The 22329-nt window shown below is 41.5% G+C and overlaps 1 protein-coding gene across 4 annotated transcripts; it reads left to right on the forward strand.

Annotated features, from left to right (window-relative positions):
• Nucleotides 1–1186: 1186 nt before the first annotated feature.
• Nucleotides 1187–21273, forward strand: LOC110522037 (transport and Golgi organization protein 1 homolog). 4 transcript variants are annotated; one of them, XM_036975581.1, is made up of 27 exons: nucleotides 1189–1339; nucleotides 1609–1845; nucleotides 2732–2865; nucleotides 4476–4562; nucleotides 4696–5292; nucleotides 5323–6853; nucleotides 7136–7438; nucleotides 7523–7656; nucleotides 9406–9531; nucleotides 9656–9677; nucleotides 9802–9890; nucleotides 9996–10073; nucleotides 10203–10313; nucleotides 10743–10811; nucleotides 10930–11034; nucleotides 11152–11274; nucleotides 11450–11531; nucleotides 13404–13456; nucleotides 13568–13670; nucleotides 13748–13886; nucleotides 14053–14245; nucleotides 14434–14501; nucleotides 15923–16011; nucleotides 18735–18794; nucleotides 18900–18946; nucleotides 20086–20434; nucleotides 20578–21273. In XM_036975581.1, exons 2-27 carry the CDS (start codon nucleotides 1725–1727, stop codon nucleotides 20841–20843), a joined length of 5079 nt encoding a protein of 1692 aa, XP_036831476.1. In that variant the 5' UTR covers nucleotides 1189–1339; nucleotides 1609–1724; the 3' UTR covers nucleotides 20844–21273. The 4 variants fall into 4 exon arrangements, with proteins under 4 accessions (XP_036831477.1, XP_036831476.1, XP_036831474.1 ...); XM_036975582.1 differs by having other exon boundaries at nucleotides 1187–1339; nucleotides 4696–6853; nucleotides 7166–7438; XM_036975579.1 differs by having other exon boundaries at nucleotides 4696–6853.
• The last annotated feature ends 1056 nt before the right edge of the window (nucleotides 21274–22329 follow it).

Below are 22329 nucleotides of genomic sequence, written 5' to 3' on the forward strand. Positions count from 1 at the left end.
CCGGTACCCCTGTATATAGTCTCACTACTGTACTTTTACTGCTGCTCTTTAATTACTTGTTCCTTTTATTTCTTATTCATATTTTTTAAACTACATTGTTGGTTAGGGGCTTGTAAGTAAGCATTTCACTGTAAGGTTGTGTTCAGCGCATGTGACTAATAACATTTTATTTGATTTATAAAATACAATACAGTATATACATATGAGATGGTGTGATGCAATATGTAAACACAATTGAAAAGTGACCTAAGATACCGTAGAATAGTGTGGAGTGCAGTTTATACATATTGTGTCGACCCTCCTGCTCTGTCTGCCGTATTCTTTCGCTTTGCTCTTGTTTTCCTTATTAGGATGTTGGCGGGCTGAGCTGGGAGGGTCGTCAGCGACATGGGACACACCTGGGCCCGGGTGTGTCCCCGGATAAATGCACCAATTCCCCATTCATTGGGGAGACTCTCCATGCATGCACACTTATAGATTTTGGTTGTGGCATTTTTGTGGCTGTTTGGTTGCTTTGGTACCTTTCAACACACTTCATTATCACCTTTATGCACACAAACACTCAACATTGTTAATTGTATTTAGTTTACTTCAGTTAATAAATATATTTTGTTATTCCTTATCTCCACCTTGTCTCCTTTTTGTTACGAACTTCGAGCTGGTTCGTGATGAGATGAGTAATGCTAGATACGGAAACATTATTAAAGTGGCAGTGATCCATTTCTAAAATTGGCAGTGATTCCAAATCTTTGTCTATAGGCAGCCGCCTCTGATGTGCTAGTGATGTTTCGCAGTCTGATTGCCTTGAGATCGAGAGACTGAAAAACAGCTTCTGTCTACACAGACCCTGGTTCGATTCCAGGTTGTATCACAACCAGCTGTGATTGGGAGTCCCATAGGGAAGCGCACAATTGGCCCAGCGTTGTCCGGGTTTATCCGGGGTAGGCCGTAATTGTAAATAAGAAATTATTTTTAACTGACTTGCCTAGATAAATGTTAAATCAAAAAATGTAATTAAATCAATTGTCTTTGGTATAGGCCTGTAATTTGTTGCAATGCTTTTTTTTGTCATTTCATTGGCAATGACATGCAGCTTGGATCATTACGGTCATTGAGGGTCCTCCCAAATATGAGTAAAATTATGTCCTCAGGTTTAATGGGGTGATTGTAGTCTAGTCGGGTGGGAGTGGCTACTATTTTGATAACGGGTGAAACAAAAACAACTGGATCGCCAACCCGTAGCTTCGTCCAGCAACTAGGCATTTGTATTAACATTTATTTGATCAATTCTGACTTTTACAAGTTAATATAAATGTAGTTTATAGCCCACCCTGAAAATGTGAGTCACATCCTCTCTGTTTTTCAGGCACTGGGTACCAAAACAATCAACATGTGCTTTTGATGTATCATAATAAATCTGCAGTAGTCAGATCGTCAAATAAAATGGGATATTGCGTTCACTTGTCAGTAAACTTGTGGACGGTTTAGTTCTATCCAACAAATACGTGATAAACCCGAATCAGAACTTGTATTGTGACGCAATAAGAAGCTTTTATTCTGCGTTCTGGTTTCATGTCCTTGCTCTTATTTTTGACATTATCTTCCCAGATTTTGATATTTGCCTCTACGATCAACATCCTACGAATTGTTCCAGCCTTGGATTTTCCGACGTGTAGGCTTCATCTGTTCATGCTCCAGCAGAACCAGCCAGTCCAATTACCAACATGGCTGTAAATGTTTCTTACGTATATATTTTTATTTTATTTATTCATAATTTCATATCCAAAGCCGCAGTCGAAGGGAGATTCTCCGACTTCAAAAGCTGTGCAGACGAGGAATGCAGTAGTAAGTACTTGGCGCTGAACTCAAGCGAACTTTCAGGATGCTTCCATCTTTCCATAGCTAGCTAGCTTGACCGGTGTTGTCATTTCAAAGGGAAGTTATAAATACAAATACATAATAACCTAAGCTTGCTTAATTGTAACCTAAGCTTGCTTAATTGTAACCTAAGCTTGCTTAATTGTAACCTTAGCTTGCTTAATTGTAGCCGAAGCGAAGTCTTAGCCTGTGTTGGCTACTGCCTGACTAGTTGCCAAATTCTGGAACTACAACAACTGTTTCTGTAGTAACTACGTTAGTAGCTTGCACAATGTAAACACGCTTTCGGCCTATATATTTTGAAACCAAAGGCAAAGCCACACAAGGGCCCATAGCTACTCCAAACTTGTGAACATTGACTAACTAGCTACATGACAACTTGCCAGTTGATCTGGCAGTCTTCTTAACTAACTAGCTAGCTACACACAATAAGAGATGTTAGCTTGATTGTAATCAACCTCTATAGTTACTTACTAAATGGACCATAAATATATCAAAATTCTGTTGGCTTAGGAAGCAAAGATGGTGTATAGGGCTGGTTAGCTATAAAGCCAGCTATTGTTGACATAAAATACTGGCATGTCATTAACCCCTCTGCTTGCAAGTTCTTCTCTTTTTACATCTACCTTATCAAGACAAAAACAATATTCTATTTACCCTTAATGCTTGGCTTTCCTTTTGGATACTATGGCTCTGTAAAAAGAAAAGCAGATAAAACAAGGCTTACTTTAGTGATTTGTATTCTATTCACGCCCTGATTGTGCATGGGGCACAAAGGGTGGACGCTGAGGTAATGGGCTGAAATCTTTGGTAAGGGTGAAACAACTGATCTTTGAATCATTCCTCTCCACAGTGCTCTTGTGCCGGGGGAAAGCTTTTAGCGATTTCACCGGACCAGACTGTCGGTTTCTGCCATTTAAAAAAGGAGAGACTATATATGTCTACTATAAACTCTCAAGCCAAAGGACAAATATATGGGCAGGGAGTGTAAGTATGAGTTAATATTTCATTACAGCACCTGTCAAACGTTTGGACACATCTACTCATTCAATGGTTTTACTTTATTTGTACTATTTTCTACATTGTAGCATAATAGTGAAGACATCAACACTTTGGAAAACACATGGAATCATGTAGCAACCAAAAAAGTGTTAAACAAATCAAAATATATTTTAGATTCTTCAAAGAATCCAATGTCTTGATGACTGCTTTGCACACACTTGGCATTCTGTCAACCAGCTTCATGAGGTAGTCACCTGGAATGCATTTCAATTAACAGGTGTGCCTTATTCAAATTTTATTTGTGGAATTTATTTCCTTCTTAATGCGTTTGAGCCAGTTGTGTTGTGACAAGGTTCGGGTGGTATACAGAAGATTTGGTAAAATACCAAGTCCATATTATGGCAAGAACAGTGCAGTCGCAAAAACCATCAAGTCCTATGATGAAACTGGCTCTTATGAGGACTGCCACAAGAAAGGAAGACCCGGTGCTACCTCTGCTGCAGAGGATAAGTTCATTAGAGTTAACTGCACCTCATATTGAAGCCCAAGTAAATGCTTCACAGAGTTCAAGTAACAGACATAGCCCAGCATCAACTGATCAGAGGAGACTGTGTGAATCGGGCCTTCATTGTTGAATTGCTGCAAAGAAACCACTACTGAAGGACCCTAATAATAATAATAAGAGACTTGCTTGGACCTAGACACATGAGCAATGGACATTTAGACTGGTGGAAATCTGTCCTTTGGTCTGATGAGTACAAATTTGAGAGTTTTGGTTCCAACTGCCGTGTCTTTGTGAGATGCAGAGTAGGTGAACAAATTATCTCGACTTGTGTGGTTCCCACCGTGAAGCATGGAAGAGGTGTGGGGGTGCTATGCTGGTGACACTGTCTGTGATTTATTTAGAATTCAAGGCTCACTTAACTGGCATGGCTACCACAGCATTCTGCAGTGATACGCCAACCCATGTGGTTTGTGCTTAGTGGGACTATTATTTGTTTCTCAGCAGGACAATGACCCAACACATCTCCAGGCTGTTTTGGGCTTTTTGTGTGTTTTTTTTTTTTTTGAGTGATGGAGTGCTGCATCAGATGACCTGGCCTCCACAATCTCCCGACCTCAACCCAATTTGAGATGGTTTGGGATGAATTGGACCGCAGAGTGAAGGAAAAGCAGCCAACAAGAGCTCAACATATGTGGGAACTCCTTCAAGACTGTTGGAAAAGCATTCCTGGTTCAACAACACCACAAGCATTTTGCGACACCTGCAATAACATCTGCTAAACAAGTGTATGTGACCAATAAAATTTGATTTGATTTGGGCTACTTTGAAGAATATCAAATATATTTAGATATTTTTTGTACACTTTTTGGGGGTTACTACATTATTCCATATGTGTTATTTCATAGTTTTGATGTCTTCACTATTATTCTACAATGTAGAAAATAAAGAAAAACTCTTAAATGAATAGGTGTGTCCAAACTTTCTTACTGGTACTTTATGTGATAACATTGCAGTCTAGAAGGAATGTTGAAGCTTTTTCTGTTTTGTTAACATGTTTCATTCTCTGTTTTGTTTCCATTTCTTACAATAGGTTGGTAACCGCTTTGGTTACTTCAATAAGGACCAACTCGTAATCAATCACATATACACTGAAAAAGAATTGGAGATTCCTGCTGAGGTAAGTCAATAAATAGATGTAGGCCTAGTTCACTACTGCCAATGCATCATCGCTTAAAACATTATCTGGAATGACTGAACTTCTTTCTGAAATAGGTAGTATGACTCAAACAATGTTTTCTTTTTCTTTTCAGGAAACCGACTTTGTTTGCTTTGACACTGGACACGATAAGTTTGACAGTTATGACATTGATTCACTGTTAGGTTCCTCTTTATTGTTAACAGACGAGGAGGAATCTGTGCAAGTAACCACAGAGACTTTTTACCTTAACAAAAGTGCTGAGAGCACCACGGTGGAAGTGGATGAGCCTCCACCTGAAGTGACATTGTTAGAAAATGATGAGATTGATAGGGATGTTCCTGAGGACATTGATAAGGTTGTAGAGGTTCTAGATAATGATGATCTGAGACATTTTGAGGCTTTAGAGTCCTCTCTGCCTCACCCTGAAACTCTTGACACAAAGGGAGTGGAATATAACACTGTACTTGAGACCACAGCTGAGAGGATCAAAGATTACCTTCAGAAAGATCAGCAGAGGACAGAGGACTCTGTGCCGTACAGTGTTGTTGAACCAGAGGAAGGTGAGATCAAAGAAACCCCCTCAGAACCTCTATCCAAAGATGATCCTGAGTTAGAAAATGCACCTGATGGTTTTTCAGAAGGCAGACCTATTCCGGAGTTAAAAACCACACTTGGAATAACTTTTGATGCTGTCACTTCCAATGATGAGGACACTTGGAAGGTGACTCCATATGATAAGGAAAGTGACAAGACTGAATATCAGCAGGATGAGGAAAGTGATTATCATCTCAGGGAAACTCCATTGCTGGCTTTTTCTGAAGAAAGTTCTAATTTGGAACACGAGAACATTCTGGAATCTGATCATACAGATGAGGAAGACAGTCTATCAGAGGTACCTCATACACAGAAACAGGACTCCAAGGACAATAACCTGTGGTCTGCATTTGGTGATACAGTTTTTAACGTTGTCAGTGGTGGGGAAAGAATAGCTCATGTTGCCAGTTCAGAGGAAAATGAGGAGGATGACGAAGGTGAGATTACACCAGAGCAGCCTCCCAAAATTGAAGAACCCAAGGAGTCATTTGGCTGTTCTACTTCCTCTGAGCTAATCTTTGAGCAACCTGCGGACTCTAATTTCAGTGAGGATGCTGTCAAAGTACCCGATGAGGATTCTCAGATGTTGCAGTTTGAGGATGAATCTGAAGAAGCTGACATTGAACCTTCAACACCTCCTGCTTATGAGGCAGGACACACTGAGGCTTTAGCAGAGAATCTTACAGTAGATGACAGCCCAGTCCCTAAACAGCTCTCACAGACAGACATGCTCTCAGACTTTGATAGTAAAAATAATGAATTAGAGCTGAAACAAGCTGTTGAAGAACTCCCCATACAAAAAGAGGAGTCAATAGATTTCTCACAAGTAGAGAATACATTTAAACAGGGTGGTACAGAGCTTTTTAGACTATTGCGAGAACCATACCAGAAGATCCCGGATCCAAGTAAAAACACAATGGTGAAAGAGAGCCATCTTGAACTCCCCATAGAGGAGGATGATTCAATACACCTAGTGGGGGAAGAGATTGAGGAAGAGTTGCTAGAGGATGAAAATGCGGTATTGTCTTCATCCAAAACTGAGCACACTGATGAAAATGACACAGAAAGTCTATCTGAATTTGGGTCAGAGCAACCCAATAATTATACACAAACCGATGTTGTATCCAGTGATGTGTTGGATGTGGTCCAACACGGCGAGGCTATTGACATAGAACCTGAGGTGCATGAGACTGAAAATGATGCTGAAAGCCACACACCCTCACTTAAAGATAAAGTTCTGGATCCCCTTCCAAACAAGGAGACGGAATACAGTGACAATGTGTTGAGGCTGACACTATTGCGAGACCACTTCAAGGAGGAGGATATGGAGCGCCTCCAAAAGATTCTAGGTCTTCAGAATCTCTTTAGGGTGGAGTTCCTGTTTTCTGACCTGGAGCTGAAGGCTGCCTGGCTGTCCCAGACAAACACCAGTAAGGACATTGAAAAGGTGCTGGAAGCCATTTTGGAAGCCTCTGAAACCCCAATCCTGGATGAGATTGAGAGGATGCTGGATGCCCAGGAGATCGCTGACCTGCAGCAGGAGGCTGGTGAGTTTGTTGAGGAAGCTTCCATCTTGGACGACTTCCAGGAATTGGTGTTCACCCTGAGTCAGAAGTACTCAACGGCCAGAAACAGTGCTCCCATGGCAGTGGGCAGTCAACTACACCCTGACACAGGTAATATATATTTTTTTCAGTTTATGTTCATGTCAGAGTATAGGAGGATTAAAAACTTTTGTTAAATAAATATTTGGAAAGTCTCATTACATTGCTAATGACGTGATAATAATGCCTGGAGATTTGGTTTGCAGAATAAGCTGTATTTAAGAAATGCCCAAGAAGTACAACAAAGTAAATAGTAATCTGTTGACAGAACAAATACACTTCCTGACAATGACAGTTAGATTGTAATGCATGAACATTTACTCACTGCTTGCACCTCTCTGAATGTTTCAAAAGATGTGGATATGTCTGATGATGCGGAGGAAGAGAAGACATTCCCGCAGTCTGTGGAGGACATAGACAAGGACAACCTCACTGTGACAGAGACGGGTGAAGAGACTAAGGCACCTGAGAAGCCTGCCCATGATAGTCACAAGATACCATATATGGGCATTGATGAGGATAGTGGGTACTTGAACAGAAACAAAGACAATCAGGCAAGCTCTAAAACTCCAGAAGAAATCCAGAGGGGCCCTCAAACTATTTTGGAAAATACCTTGGACATGGGACTTAGCGTAGACATGGATCACCCTCCCTCAGGTTCATTATATTTCCCTACTTTTGAAATTGTGGTGAGATGTAAACTGTATGCATTAACCTAATTTGCTTGTGCTGTATTTCCAGGATCTCTGGAGTCACCTCCTGTCACTGATTTCCATGAAGATGAGCAGAGTGGTTCATCATTCGTATCAGTGCTAATTTTATCTGGTCGTCTCATCACCCTGTTTTATGAGTATCTTGGAATATATGGTGTTGTGGTAAGTTACTTCATGTATTTCTCTCTTGTGAATGGGCTTTCCTTTCCATTGTAATTGACTAATTGCCTGCATGTAGTGCTTAGGACTCAAGTATTCATACTTATTTTATTATTGCTGGGACAATGCATGTATTATTTTTATTTGGGGGGGCATTTGCCATGCTGACAGCGTTACCCAACCCTTCCCCTTTTTTTCAACTGGTAGTTGAGTACAGCACCGTTTCCGTTAAATTAAACGTTCCAGAACGTAAAAACGTACTGAATGCAGCCCAGGTTCAGTGATCCTTTCCCATTTTTTTGTAGACGTGTTCTAGTGAAGTGTAGGCTGAAGTTAAGTGTCCACAGCCGGTGTTTTGCTTATTGAGTGGGATATAAATGATCCCGCCGCTCGTTTTACCAGGCTTTGCGTAGAGTAATCGCGTTCAGAACTCTAAAAGGAGGCTAGTAGACATGTTGTTGGCGAAGCAGAGCCAGCATTGGCAAGCTAACCTTCAAGCTTAGGTTATAGTAGCTAGAAAGATAGGTACATATTGTCCTCTCCTGGGTAAATAGAACCACGATGAAGGATCCTCTCCAGTAGTTGACAACGTTGATCAGTTGGTGAAATTAGGATTTTCGGGTTTACGCAAACGACTTGCATTGCAAGTCACAAGCCAAACTAACTTGATAGCCAGCTCAACTGTCAAAGTAACGTACAGTAGCGATGGATTCGGAAGAAACAACCCCATTACCCACTTTGCCCCTGATGACAGAATTTGATCAACTGTCTGTCTTGTACTGTCTTGTACTTCAATATGCAAGTTGTTGGCTACAATGTAGCTAGCTGGTAAGTCAAGTCTTAGGCCGCCATATGGCTGGCTGGCTAGCTACATTTGAAACTGAATCTTGTTAGCAACTTCATTGTCTTGGGGAATGATTTTGTCCAACAATACCTAATGCATTTCCCAAATAGTTGCAGCCTAGAATGGGTCACTTGATTGCTCTTAGTTTCGATTTTTTTCGAAGTGGAAGTTGCCTGTCCTCTTCCTCATTAAAAAAAATGGCTCACTTTCCAGACTAGCAGTATCTGTTCTTCCTGTATCTGGGTGTCAGATCGAGAGGTGCCTTCAAGTTATTGAATTTTGCTCTGACAGCTTCCCCTTACATAACTATCACCTGAGGTTACATGCCATTCAAATCTACACATGGCTCATGTCTAGTGATATGTTATGTAATCATCTGTTTTGTTTATTGGCCATTTTACAGGGTGAAAGGCTACATGATGCAATCTTTTGCACTCTAAATCCACATAGGCCTAAGGCTTGTTAGTTAGATCCACTCTGTGGTGATTCATTTAGCTATTCCCTGAATTTCACTGAGAGACTGCGATGGAAGTTCTGTATTGTGCAAAGGTCACCATGGATGGACAGTGTTAGGACCCCAGGCCAATCCAATCCCAATTGATTACATAAGGTCAAGGCAAATCTTCTCTCTATTGATTTTGATCAACAACTAGGTTATAGTCTATGTCTATTTCTAAACCCACCTTGATTTGATCTGAAGATATGCCTCTTTACATTGACCTAGAGGGTGCTCATTGGGATATCCATTAGCCATGCTTTTAAACGGAACATTGGAATGCCTGATGGTTTAGTTCAATGTTTTTAACATCACTTATTTTCTTCTGTCATCTCAGGCCAACTATTACCCAACTTATTTGCTAAGCCTGACATGTGCTGTCGTAATACTGATTGGACCTGTCTCTCCCCAGATGGTCACCAGCCTGCCAGAGCACTGGAAGTCAGGTCCAGACTTCTACAGCGTGTTCTGTGAACCCGTGCTGGTCACTGCAGGTGCCGGGGTCATCGGCTTCCTCTTCTGGAGGAGCATTCTATCTGTAAGTCGTTGTTGCACAGTTACCGCTTTCATAATTTCTGATTGCTTTATGTTATTCTATGATGTATTGTATGCTACCATTGAGGAGGCTGTTTGCTGCCACTTTTTTGTTTTCCTCCTCACAGGTCAAAAGCAAGTCATATCTAAGTAAGTTCTTCTCTCTGGCTATTTAGGGTGCCTAGTGAATCCTCATTCATATTGCTTACAGGCTGTTGTCCTTGTCACGTGTAAACCATGTCTGATTTCATATTCTCGTCATGTATTTTATTAGCTACTGAAAAAGAGCTGGTGGACAGGATGAAAATGCTTGAACAAGAGAAGAAGGAGATACTCCAAAAGGTCGCTGAACTGCAGCAACGGGTAAGTTGCAGAGACTTTTCACTGACTAAGATCCAGAATTTTGAGTTCAATGTGAATTAAGGGACATAATGTTTTGACAGTATATTTCTACTGGGTTCCCCTTAGGGCGAAGAACTTAAAGAAAATCAAAAGCTGCCTGAAAAATCTGCCACTTTATCTCTGGAGAAGATCCAGGATTTGGAGGTGTCTCTGAGAAATATTATCTTGATCACATGTCATTGTCATGCTGACAATTATTTAATGTTTTATTATAATTGTTTTCTTCTCCATAGTGTTTAAATTGACTACGCATTTTCTTTTTCTATCCAATAGAATATTGTGCAAGAGATGGAGAGACAAAATGAGCGCCTGGATGAGGAAAATCACTTACTCGCCATATCCTTTGACAAAGAGCGGGCCAACACTGCGAAACATGAAGATATGGTGAGTAGTATTGAGCGATTTGGCTGTAATTAAAATGTTTCAGAACAACCAATTCTCTGACGTCGGTTCAATTATTTGAATCCCATTAAGTTAGTTTATTGTGTGAGCTCAATGTGCCGTTTCTCTAGAGAGAAATCAAATCAAGCACAAACTTTGGGACGTTGTAGTTTTCAACAGGCAAATAAATATTCAACATAGTTTGGTGCAGAAAATGTGGTAATTGACTAAAATGACCACAATCCATTACAGCTACCTGGATTTGTGCGGGCAGTCACAGAGAGAAAGAGACACCCTAGAGAGCAGTTGCTTTCGTGATGTAGATAGCATAGGCAGCTACTATTAGCCAGCTACTATCCTAAATAGGATGGCTCGTTGATGAGCACAGAGAAAGATGGTTGTCATTATGCTTATCATTATCTTTGCCCATAGATGTCCGAAATGGACAAAACCATTGAGAAGTTGAAGCACAGCAAGAAGACCCAGGACGCACTCTCCAAGGTATATATGTCATATACGTGAACATGCCCAATGAAAATATGTCAAATATATTAACATTGCAACAATCAAATGTAAAGTGTTTATTTCCTTTTAATTATCCTTATCATTGAATCTGTAGTCTACCATTCTGATGGATGAAGTCAAGCTCCGTGAAGATGCCCGGAATGTCCAGCACCAGGTTCTGGAGAAGGATATTGCCACCCTGAAGGAGGAGAACCTCTCGGTGAGTACCAATATGGAACAACGATTCACAATTTAAGCCTCAAGACATTGTGTAGGACTCATTGGCCATGCAAGGCCTGCATAGCACCGTCCTTATGACCTCATTTCCTTGTTACAGCTGCACCATGCTGCCAAGTTGTGGGAGGAGAAGCACAGGGAGACAAGAGAGCGGATCAAAGTCTACTACAAGTCTCAGAAAGACCTGGAGGATTCCCTCGTTCAAAAGGACCACAACGTTGAGGTTTGTTTTTTACACGTTACGATATTGTTACACACATCAATTCCTGTTCACACCTTCTCAAATACACCTTGATGACAAAGAAACATGTCACCTTTATTATGTTCCAAAAAAAATACTTCTTGACTGATTCCAGGGGAAAAGTGTCTCAATTGGTGCTTCTCAACCTCTCTGGCAGGTTCTGTCTGACCTGCTAGGAGACCTGGAGGCCTGCGATGACCTGAAAGGTGGAGTTGTGGCTAACGGGGAAGCCTTTAACGGTAAGTCACCTGACACTGTGTCCTAATCAGAGGAGGCTGGTGGGAGGAGCTATAGGAGAACGGGCTCCGTGGAATGGCTGGAATGGAATGAAAAACATGGAAACAGTGTGCTTGACTCCATTCCGTTTACGCCATTATAGTGAGACGGTCCTCCTATAGCTCCTCCCACCAGCCTTCTCTGATTAGGATACCGTCATGTGATTTGGTCTTATGTAGCAAAATTTTAAATCGTTTTTTACATTGGATTAAGGTAGAGACTTGGAGCAACAAAATGGTATTTCATACACTACAGTTGAGGAACAATGGGAAAGTAATTCTGCTTTGAAAGTTAATAAGCTTGTAACTCATACTGGAGAGCTCTTCTTTGTCTATACCCATTCAGCATTGTTCACACCCTCTTTAACCTTAGCCCCACCCATCTCTTTAAGGATTCACATGTGAGGTCGTGTACTAAACAACCAAAGATTTCAAGACTAAAGGCTGGTTTACACTACGTCTATCGACATGTCTGTAGACAGTTGTCGCGGTGACATGAACATTCTATTATGAAGAGAAAATCGAATCACAAAAACGACAGGCCGCATGACATCAGCAGCCTGGTGGTCCAAAATCTAGCAAACCAAGAACATTTCTAAACATTGGTTTGGTTTGTTTCTAGCTTGTTAGTTGGCTAGCCAGTTCAAATAATGACCATATCATATACCTGACAAGGTCTTAACTTTAGCTAATTAGTATTCATTATTACAGGAAAATAAACTCACAACAAAATCATTATATACAAATTAAGAAAATAGCTTACGGATATTCGTGTGACGAAGTAAAAGCAGGGTATTCTACTGGAGAATTTTAGTACTTGGACAGTGTCTCGTTGGCCTAACGTTATATCCTAATTTGGACTTTTATGCAGGTCATGTTCTTCACATATTACCGTCTCTGGTGATCACACACATATCAAATAAAATCTGGTTACTTGCATAGTGGAGACTTTTGTTTAGCTAGCTAAACAATTAACCATAATCCAAACTCATAACGTTACAACCTTGGATGAATCCCCTGGTAGCTAAAACTAACCAACTAGTTCAATGTTAACCTAGCTAGCTAACATTAGGCTATAACTAGAAATGCAAATGCGTCTGCGATATGAATAATATTATTACACAGATCAATCACTTAACATTAGCTGGCGATCCAGCCAGCTAACGTTAGCTAGCTAACAATATGCTTTATTTTGCAATGAGAAAACGACTTTCTGACAATTAGAAACTTATATCTGAAAATAGTTTCCCTTAATTTGAAGATGTATAAAACACCTGTCTCCAGAATACAACGGCCTTCAATGTGTTCTATTTTCGACTGCCTCTGCATATTTGCAATCAAACCACAGAATTTTCTCCATCTACTTAGCTATCATACTCTGCTTCCACCGGACAGTCCACTGATTTCAAAACTTGGTCCTCCTAAAAGTGGAGAGCATCTTTTCAAAAAAGCTGCGTTAGAAAGGATTACTTACACATACTGAGAAGCTCATGTTATAGACCAAAGCGTGCTACATGGCAGACCAATCCGAACTCGTTTCATGGCGCGTCCAGCTCATCCATTATCTCAGCCAATCAAGACTAGAGGGAAGGTTCCTTCCTTTTTCTGTGGCTAAACTAACTCGGCTCGTAGTTTACCATTTGTACTCGTATTTACGGATGGTATACAAGTTTGTTATTAAGGCACATGGAAGTTCACATACCAGAAGGCATTTTGCAAAAAAGAAAACGCATTTTGATAGTTATACATTCAAATGCCTCTCCTGTGAATTATTGACACGGTACATACGCCTACTTTCCTGAAACGTGTCACTGTGTTTACTATTATTTGTTTCAGACAAGCAGACCATCATCCAAAACCGCGTTAAGCAAATGATGGTCGTCTCTCGGGTAAGACTGAGTTCTTTCTTGAACAGACCCAGATTTCTGTGTACCTGAAGGCAGGTAAAACTTGTGCTCAGAACCAAGAAGTGTGTCAACTCTTGCACTAACTGTTGGCAGAACTTTCCACAGGTCCAGACCACTCTGTCTGTTGTGGAGGAAGAGCGTGATCGCTTCATGACCAAGCTGCTGAACGAAGAGAAGTCCAGGAAAGAGCTGGAAGGTATGTCCCAGCAACTAGAATTTGATATGCATCACTACCTTTTCTCTCTCAACACTGTCAACTTGTTTTCGCCACAGAGCAATTTCAGAAGCTGGAGCATGACATCTTGTTGGTGAAAAGTGACAAGAACCACCTGGAGAACCAGTACAAGACCCTGCAGCAGAAGAATGACATCATGACTGAGATGTACCAGCAGAAGGAGAACGCTTTGCAGCAGTAAGTAGAATCAGAAGTGGTGCAGTTCATGCATTAATACTATAGTAGGGTTTGTTCTCCATGGTTCCACAGCATAAAAAAATAAAAAATCATTGTCTTTTACTGTATTCTTTTACTGTGAGGTTTGAGGTTTTCAAATGGACTTAAAGTAGAGTTTGATTTACAGGAAGCTGACCAAGGAGGAGTTTGAGCGCCCCAACAAGGAAGACCGGCTGACGAAGGTGGACAGCAAGGCCCTAGAGGAGGAGGTCAAGGTGTGTAGGAAGCGCGTTAAAGAGATCCAGGATAAGCTGAAACGGACCGAGAAGTCCTACAAAGCCCAGATCATTAAGCAGGAGCAGAAATCTCACGAGAACTGGGTTTGTACAATACAACTTTTTTTTAGTCCATTTGTTAAAGAAACAACATGTCTCATTTCTCAACCCCCATCGATGGCACATACATTAGGATCAGGACATTTTTTTAAAAGTATTCTGTTTGGCCAGTCATTTGTAAGGTGAATTTAGTCCAAAACAGGAGATTTTAAATGTCTATTCCTTCTCTCTAGGCGATTGCACGCGCCGCAGAGCGAGCTATGTTCAACGAGAAGAAGGAAAACATTCACCTTCATAACTTGTGAGTGCAACACTAATACAACAGACTCAATTGGGCTATACCAATGCAGGGCTCAAGGCTTATTTAGTTGATGGCACCAGCACATGATTTGGTTGCATACATTTTTCGCCACTGCACGGATATAATGACCTGACCTGTGTCCCATAATGTACCTGCATTCCATACAGAACCAGGCTAATAATGACTAGCCATCTTTACATTAGCATGCCCTTGAGTTCTAACATTGATTTGGATAGATTTACTCAGGGTGCAATGTGACTTTTTTGTCAGTGGAAGTTTATAAATCCATTGAGATGCATGCTTTCTCTCTCTATTCAGCTAGTAATAGGCTACATTTGGTTATTAATTAATGATATATTAAAAAGCTGTATGATATAATTTTGCAATGTAAGACATTGCTCTGTTTGTTAGAATTGCGGAAATGTATTTTCTAAAGTAAGCCTGTAAAATATTATTTTACATTTAAAAAATAGTATGTTGTCCCTTAATCAAGACAGACTGCTTTTTGAAGGAGAGTTCAATATGTCTACAGTAGGCTAGCCAAGACGAGTGCTAGTTGTCTTTGTAGCTTTCTTTTTTGTTCACTATCAACAGTAGCCAGTAGAATATTTTTTTTCTCCAGTGACAAGCGAACTGAGATGGTATTCTAGGATTCAAAAAGTAAGATATTTCTTCTAACACATCCAGGGAATGCATGATTGGTATTTTGATGTGAAAGCTGTCCAATTAGGATCCAATATGTCTGCCTACACAGCTTGACCTAGGCTATATTATTCACCACCTGAGGAAGTGGAAACTCAACACACTTATCTAGATTGCTAACTCTAAATATGTTAATATTACTAGGTAGCTAATTTATTAGCAAATGTAATGTCTTACAAAAGATTTCCAGCACTAGGCCCGTCCAGGCTACTGGATGTAGCCCTATTCACTGCAAATGGTGCACTCCACCGGCGCATCAAAACCATGTACTACATAGCCTACTCCGGTTGTTAAGTGGTGCCATGAGCTCCATATTGAGAGCTGAGAAATGTCATTGTATACTTACAGAAAGCTGTGACTCTCCTCTCTGTAACTAGAACAACAGTAGCTGCTTTGCAAACGGCCTTTTTCCGAATTGCATTTTAAGCAGCGGTCATATGGTTGTGCTAATTAGAATGCGCACCTCACCTATTGCTCACCCAAAATGGAGACAGGCAAATCCTTTCATTTGGTTAATTTTTGGTCAATATCACATTTACTTTTTGAATGAGTCATAATAGTAAAGTAAAAAGAGAAGCATTGTGAACCAAAGGTTGCACTGCCAAGTCGAAGGGCCACAAATGCAAGTGTTTTGGTCACAGTTTTGCAAGCTGTATTAGTCTAGATTTGGAGGTACAGTATTGAGAATCTAAATGCCTGGTCTCTTTTTTTCACCCTAGACTGACTTCCATGTCCAGCAAGCTGAATGAGCTCCGTAGGCCTCTGTTCAAGCCCACCCTTGGGATGGCTCCCATGCCTCTCCGACGAGGTAAGAACCAATCCTCAGTTCACGTTATTTAGTGCTGGCGACTGGCACGTCTGCATTCAGTAAGGCAAAATTGTCAGAACATATCTTGCAGATAGAAATGAAATGAATAGGGCTGATATGACACTATTCTTGAGGACAGAGAATCATATTTCTATCTGAACGTTCTGTAACGTTCCTGGACATTTCTATTGTCTTGTCGGTTGGATATCAGCTGTGACTGCGTTTCAAATTAGATCTTGGACTTTTTGACTGTCTGATACCCCATCTGCTGTTTGACTTCCACCCTCTGAAATGCATGTTTTCCTGAGGTTTTGATTTGTATTCCTTGCAGCTGGTCCAATGTGGAGAGACTGACAGTGTTTTGTTAAATGGTTTTGCTATACAGGTGATTAGTATGGTCCCTCATCTGTGAGTGGAGGTGCCCCTTCCCCCTCCTCTCATGATAGAAGTTCACAGGTGCCCCCCCTGTGGGGTGAAGGAACGAGCCCTATCGGGAGTCTCCTGAACCCCCGGCCCGGACAGCCTTGGCCCTGCTGATTGGCTGAGCAGTACCATCCCTCAGCCAATCAAACCCCCCTTGTTCACCCTTGTATGCCCTGACTCCCCGCTTTCTTTTTCACCTTTCCTTTTCCCTGTCTTTAGCTCCGCTGTGGTGTTTCAATAATTCACTTATTTTTCTTCCTACTGCTCTCATCCTGCTCCTTACTGGTACCCACCTCTGACCTTTTCCTCTTCCTAATGTTTGTCTTCTGATTACGTCCTCTCTGATTTTCAAAGACATTCTTTCCTGTCTCTTTCACTGCCATCTTTTCTCCCTCTACTACCATCTGTCTCACCTGTGTTTGCGTGTCCAGACGACCCAGAATGCTCCTATGCCCCCGTTTGCTTTCACAATTTGGAATAACCGCTCTTGCATGCCTCTTGCTCTTTCAGTATTATGGTGGAGTTTTTGTTGTGTTCAGCTGTTGTGTGTGGAACTCGTTAGGTTACAAAAGCTTCAGCCTTTGCTTTCCCTTGTGGGATTACTGCATTCCATACATTTTTATGTTTAAAATATACACTACCGTTCAAAAGTTTGGGGTCACTTAGAAATGTCCTTGTTTTTGAAAGAAAAGCATTTCTTTTTGTCCATTTAAAATAACATCAAATTGACCAGAAATACAGTGTCTACATTAATGTTGTAAATGACTATTGTAGCTGGAAAGTTTATTTTTTATTTTTTATGGAATATCTACATAGGCGTACAGAGGCCCATTATCAGCAACCATCACTCCTGTGTTCCAATGGCACGTTGTGTTAGCTAATCCAAGTGTATAATTTTAAAAGGCTAATTGATCTTTAGAAAACCCCTTTGCAAGTATGTTAGCACAGCTGAAAACTGTTGTTCTGATTAAGGAAGCAATAAAATTGGCCTCCTTTTAGACTAGTTGAGTATCTGGAGCATCAGCATCTGTGGGTTCGATTACAGGCTCAAAATGGCCAGAAACGAAGCACTTACGAAGCACGAACGCAGCACTCCATCACTCTCCTTGGTCAAATAGCCCTTACACAGCCTGGATGTGTGTTGTGTCATTGTCCTGTTGAAAAACAAATGATAGTCCCACTAAGCGCAAACCAGATGGGATGCCGTACCACTGCTGTGGTAGCCATGCTGGTTAAGTGTCCCTTGAATTCTAAATAAATCGGTGACCGTGTCACCAGCAAAGCACTATCACACCACACCACCTCCATGCTCCACGGTGGGAACCACACATATGGAGATCATCCGTTCACCTACTCTGCGTCTCAAAAAGACACGAAGGTTGGAACCAAAAACTCTCACATTTGTACTCTTCAGACCAAAGGACAGATTTCTGTCAGTCTCATCTCCATTGCTCTTGTTCATTGGCCCAAGCAAGTCTCTTCTTATTGGTGTCCTTTTAGTGGTTTCTTTGCAGCAATTCGACCATGAAGGCCTGCTTCACGTGGTCTCCTCTGAACAGTTGATGTTGAGATGTGTCTGTTACTTGAACTCTGAAGCATTTATTTGGGCTGGTAACTCTAATGAACTTATCCTCTGCAGCAGAGGTAACTCTTGGTCTTTCCTGTGGCGTTTCTCATGAGAGCCAGTTTCATCATAGAGCTTGATGGTTTTTGCGACTGCACTTAAAGAAACTTTAAAAGTTCTTGAAATTTTCCAGATTGACTGATCTTCATGTCTTAAAGTAATGGACTGTTTCTTTTTGCTTATTTGAGCTGTTCTTGCCATAATATGGACTTAGCCCTATTTGGTAAAATACCATCTTTATAACACCCCTACCTTGTCACAACACAACTGATTGGCTCAAATGCATTAAGAAGGAAAGAAATTACACAAATGAACTTTTAACAAGGCACACCTGTTAATTGAAATGCAGTCCAGGTGACTACCTCATGAAGCTGGTTGAGAGAATGCTAAAAGTGTGCAAAGCTGTCATCAAGGCAAAGGGTGGCTTCTTTGAAGAATCTCAAATATTCTGGTACTGGTACTTCTAGTTCTGGAAGAATAATATCCTACCATGACATGACCAAACATTTTCCTCGGACTGCAAATAGACCAGACTTTGCTATAAATAGATGGTAGCATGAACCAGTAACGTGGTCTTGAGTCAGGTGCCTAATGACAACCAGGAGAGCCAAGGTTAGCATTCTAGAAGATTTGACGTTTTACGTTGATGTATCACCGTGTATTTATTGTCCAACAGGACCACGACCTCGCGGCCGTTACCCTCCTGACCACAAACACCCAGTGGCTTCTAGACCTGGTAGGGATTGTATTTTTTGTCAATGAGGGTTGATGTGGTATTATCCCTAATCGAGCCCTTATCCTAAATCTCCTCTAATCATTCTGCCCTTTTTATCCTCCACAGACACCATGGCCCCAAGTACATCCTCACCAAGCGATCTGGGCAGCTCGGTAAGTGTCTCAAATTGACTGAAAATGTCCACAGGTTATTTACTTCCTTATTACGTAACAATGTCAGGAGGGAAAAAGTGACATGGAACTAGAGAAGGAAAGTTTCAACAAAACACCGTGAGTCCTTACGGTCTTATGGGCATCTCTCCCCCCTGTTCCTCCATCATGTGGGTGTGTTTGCACTAAACAGACCGCTTCACTAGAGTCACAGGCTGAGGCCCAGGCCTCCACAGAGAAACCAGAGGCAGTGAGTATTATGTTGGAGGCAGCAGTGGCAGGGATGTGGATGTGTGTGTGAGCATGCTTACCCCAGCCGTGGATCAGTGGCTGGAGTGGCAGTCAGCTGGGTAGTGGCTTCACAGGGTTGTCAGACTTAACATTGCTGGCTGGAGTCTGACATGCGTGGTTGCTTGTTTTAAGGAGCTTACAGACGGGCTGCGGTAAACTGAACATTTCTGCCTACTGTGTGTAGATGCCAGCGGTCTCGGTTGTTGTCAGCTCGACGGTTGTGATTTTAAAACATTGGTTGGTTGGCGAGATGGACTCTGCTCAATGGTCAACCATGCATATTTTGAAGCCTTGAGCGTAGAGCCAACGCCGCAGCTCACTGGAGTGAGTACCACGAACGGCGACAATTGCAAAACTGCTTGCCTTTTGCCGCCCTAGTCCCATTGAAGTCTGAAGACCTTTGCCGCTCCCCGTGGCCCGTCTGTAAGCTCCTTTTTATTTTTTCCCTATATTACAACACCCACCCTCCCTCTGACCCCCACTGAATGAATTGGTGACACTGTTCTACAAAGCCATAACTTCAGCACAACTACATGATGGATATCTCAAATGTGTTATCATTTAAAGCTGTGTGTGTTTTGAGGTTAATGCTTTGTGGAAACGGTCCTGATTCTGAATCGGTGTGTAGCACTTGGTTGTGTGATTCTTGTGGGACTGTGTAACTTGACTTATTATTGTGGGATATTGTTGTCTTTCTCACCAGTGCATAATTGTTTGTTTTGTTCTAACCTAACGAAACTGTTTGAATCAGATGAAAGGGACTCTCATTGTTGGTGCCAGCAGCAGGGCTACAAGTACAATGGACCTATTGCTATTCTTTGTTTTAATATTTTTTGTTGTTGTTCCTCTAGAACACTCGACCTCAGGGTCCTGGCTCCCTGCTGGTCTCTCCCATCAGGCCCCCCCCCGACTCAAGACCCGGCCCCCTCAGACCAGTCATCAGCCATCCCTCCGGACTCTGCTACCGTCCCATTCCCGGACGCCACCACATCCCTCCTCCCCCACCCTTCATGCCTCCCGTGTACCGACCAGACAACGGACACTCAGGCATGATGCCTCCTGGACCCCCACCGCCTAACGGACACCCGTTGATACCACCCGGACATCGGCGTCCAACTCCTGGTGCTTACAGTCCCCCTTCCCCACACAACCGGTACCTTCCTCCACCTTCTCACTATGAACCGGTGCCTCCCCCATTCGGTAGGTGGTGAATTCTGGCCCCCAGCTTTTATCTCAAGTTGAGTCTTTGTTATTCGCATCGCTAACCACAACTGAAATACTATTGTTATGTTGGTACTACAGTGTTATATTTAATTTGTTTGTTCATTTTTCCTTCTACCTAGGTGTTTCCGGCAGCACTCCTATGGCCCGACCCATGGGACCCCCACATACCTACGTGCACTATGGACCACTTGATCACTCCATCCTGCCCCCTGGGGTGGCCCCATACCCTCATGTTGGCCCCAGAGACTTCCCTATGCAGCCACAGGTCCCACATGGCCATGACTCTTCAGTGGGCCCCCAGCCCGGCGCTGGCCCCCAGGGCCAGGGGCAAGACTATAGGTCCCAGCAGGCAACAGCTGCCCCCCAGGACTCAGACAGAAAATAAATATATATAATATACTTGCAAACAACAGAACTTTCTAAAAAGTTAGTTCCTATTAAAGCATCAGAAAATCAATGTCTTATGTTTCTTGTCTGAAATGTAATAGACTTGAAGAGGAGTAGTACTGAGGCTTGTTACTCTGCAAGAGGTCCTATTGTGCAATAACATTTCTATTGTGTGACTGAGCTTTTTTTAAAAGGTTATTATGTTGATTTTTGTATTCATTTCACAATGTTATCATGGTTTCCTGTGGAAATTATTATTAAAAAGAAATGGACCCCAAGCTTTTGGGTTGCTTGATCAATCATTTCAGAAGTACCATATTATCTGAGCTCTTCCCAAAACTCTCTTCAGAATGAACTGAAAGGGAAGGTTGAAAGTCAGATGTAATTTACTGTTCTTAGGATATTTTATTAATAAAACTGGTAAAAGATACTGCAGTTTTCTATTGTTCATATTACGCATATGACAACTTTTGCGATCCATTTTAGTTTGAAAGGAAATGTCTGACAGTGCATTTTGTTTTGTATGGGTAGCTGCATTACATGTGAAAGGCCAGTAAATCACCCACTAACTGAAGACATTTGTTTCACATTTGTTTCTTTTTGTTATGTTACATCAGGAATGCATCACATTTTTTCTATTTATTATCAATAAAAAGAAAATAACCATATTTTTTTTGCACGTGACTAAAGACTATTTGCATTAAATGTATATCATTGCATGCTTTGGTTAGAAATGTTTTACTCTCTGTAGGTCCCAGAACTTTTCTTTGTACCCACTGACTATTTACCTCTACCAAAACACTTGACTGATTATTGGCATATCTGGAATGTTATGATGTACACTGTTATCGAGGCTGTCAAATTATTGTGTAGCTGGGCACTGCTCTGCCTGTCACCATACTGTACACAAAGTGGTTCTGAGTGAATGACACAGGGAAAAGTAAGGGCATACAAGGGTTTGAGTCTTATGCTATAGTCCAGGGTTTCCCAAACTCAGTCCTTTTGCCCTAGCACTACACAGTTGATTCTATTAATCAACTCATCAAGCTTTGATTATTTGAATCACGACCGAGTTTGCGAAACCCTGCTCTAGTCTACAGAAACAGTGCAGGTAGAATGAACAGGGTTTGTCATCACGTTCTAGGTTTGTATTGACATTGTACATTTCTACAGTATGTGACGCCATAAATGGAGTTACTGAAGGTTAATCATGATGACGTGGATTTAAGTGGATTTTTTGTCGACACCCAACACTTGAATTTGCTGTCTTTGTATATGCTAACAATAACTGCTACAGTATATACCCATCTGTTTATTCCTGATTTAAGTGGATAATTCTGGTAATTACTATGGGCACTCCTGCAAAGCATTCGCTAGTCTTACACGGCAGTGGCTATGTTCGTGAGAATCAAATATGTGATTCATTATGACTAACTGATCTACGAATAATGAGTTGTTTATTTTATGATGCGAGGTCATTTGTT

Source organism: Oncorhynchus mykiss, chromosome 4 (assembly GCF_013265735.2).
Source record: "Oncorhynchus mykiss isolate Arlee chromosome 4, USDA_OmykA_1.1, whole genome shotgun sequence".
Classification (NCBI taxonomy): domain Eukaryota; kingdom Metazoa; phylum Chordata; class Actinopteri; order Salmoniformes; family Salmonidae; genus Oncorhynchus; species Oncorhynchus mykiss.

What these genes read in the sequence shown, in the direction of transcription:
- LOC110522037 (XM_036975579.1), top strand. Translation starts at nt 1,725, where the DNA reads ATGGCTGTAAATGTTTCTTACGTATATATTTTTATTTTATTTATTCAT. An exon ending in CAAGCGATCTGGGCAGCTCG is followed by an intron (nt 18,947 to 20,085) that starts GTAAGTGTCTCA and finishes TTGTTCCTCTAG; the next exon opens with AACACTCGACCTCAGGGTCC. An exon ending in ACCGGTGCCTCCCCCATTCG is followed by an intron (nt 20,435 to 20,577) that starts GTAGGTGGTGAA and finishes CCTTCTACCTAG; the next exon opens with GTGTTTCCGGCAGCACTCCT.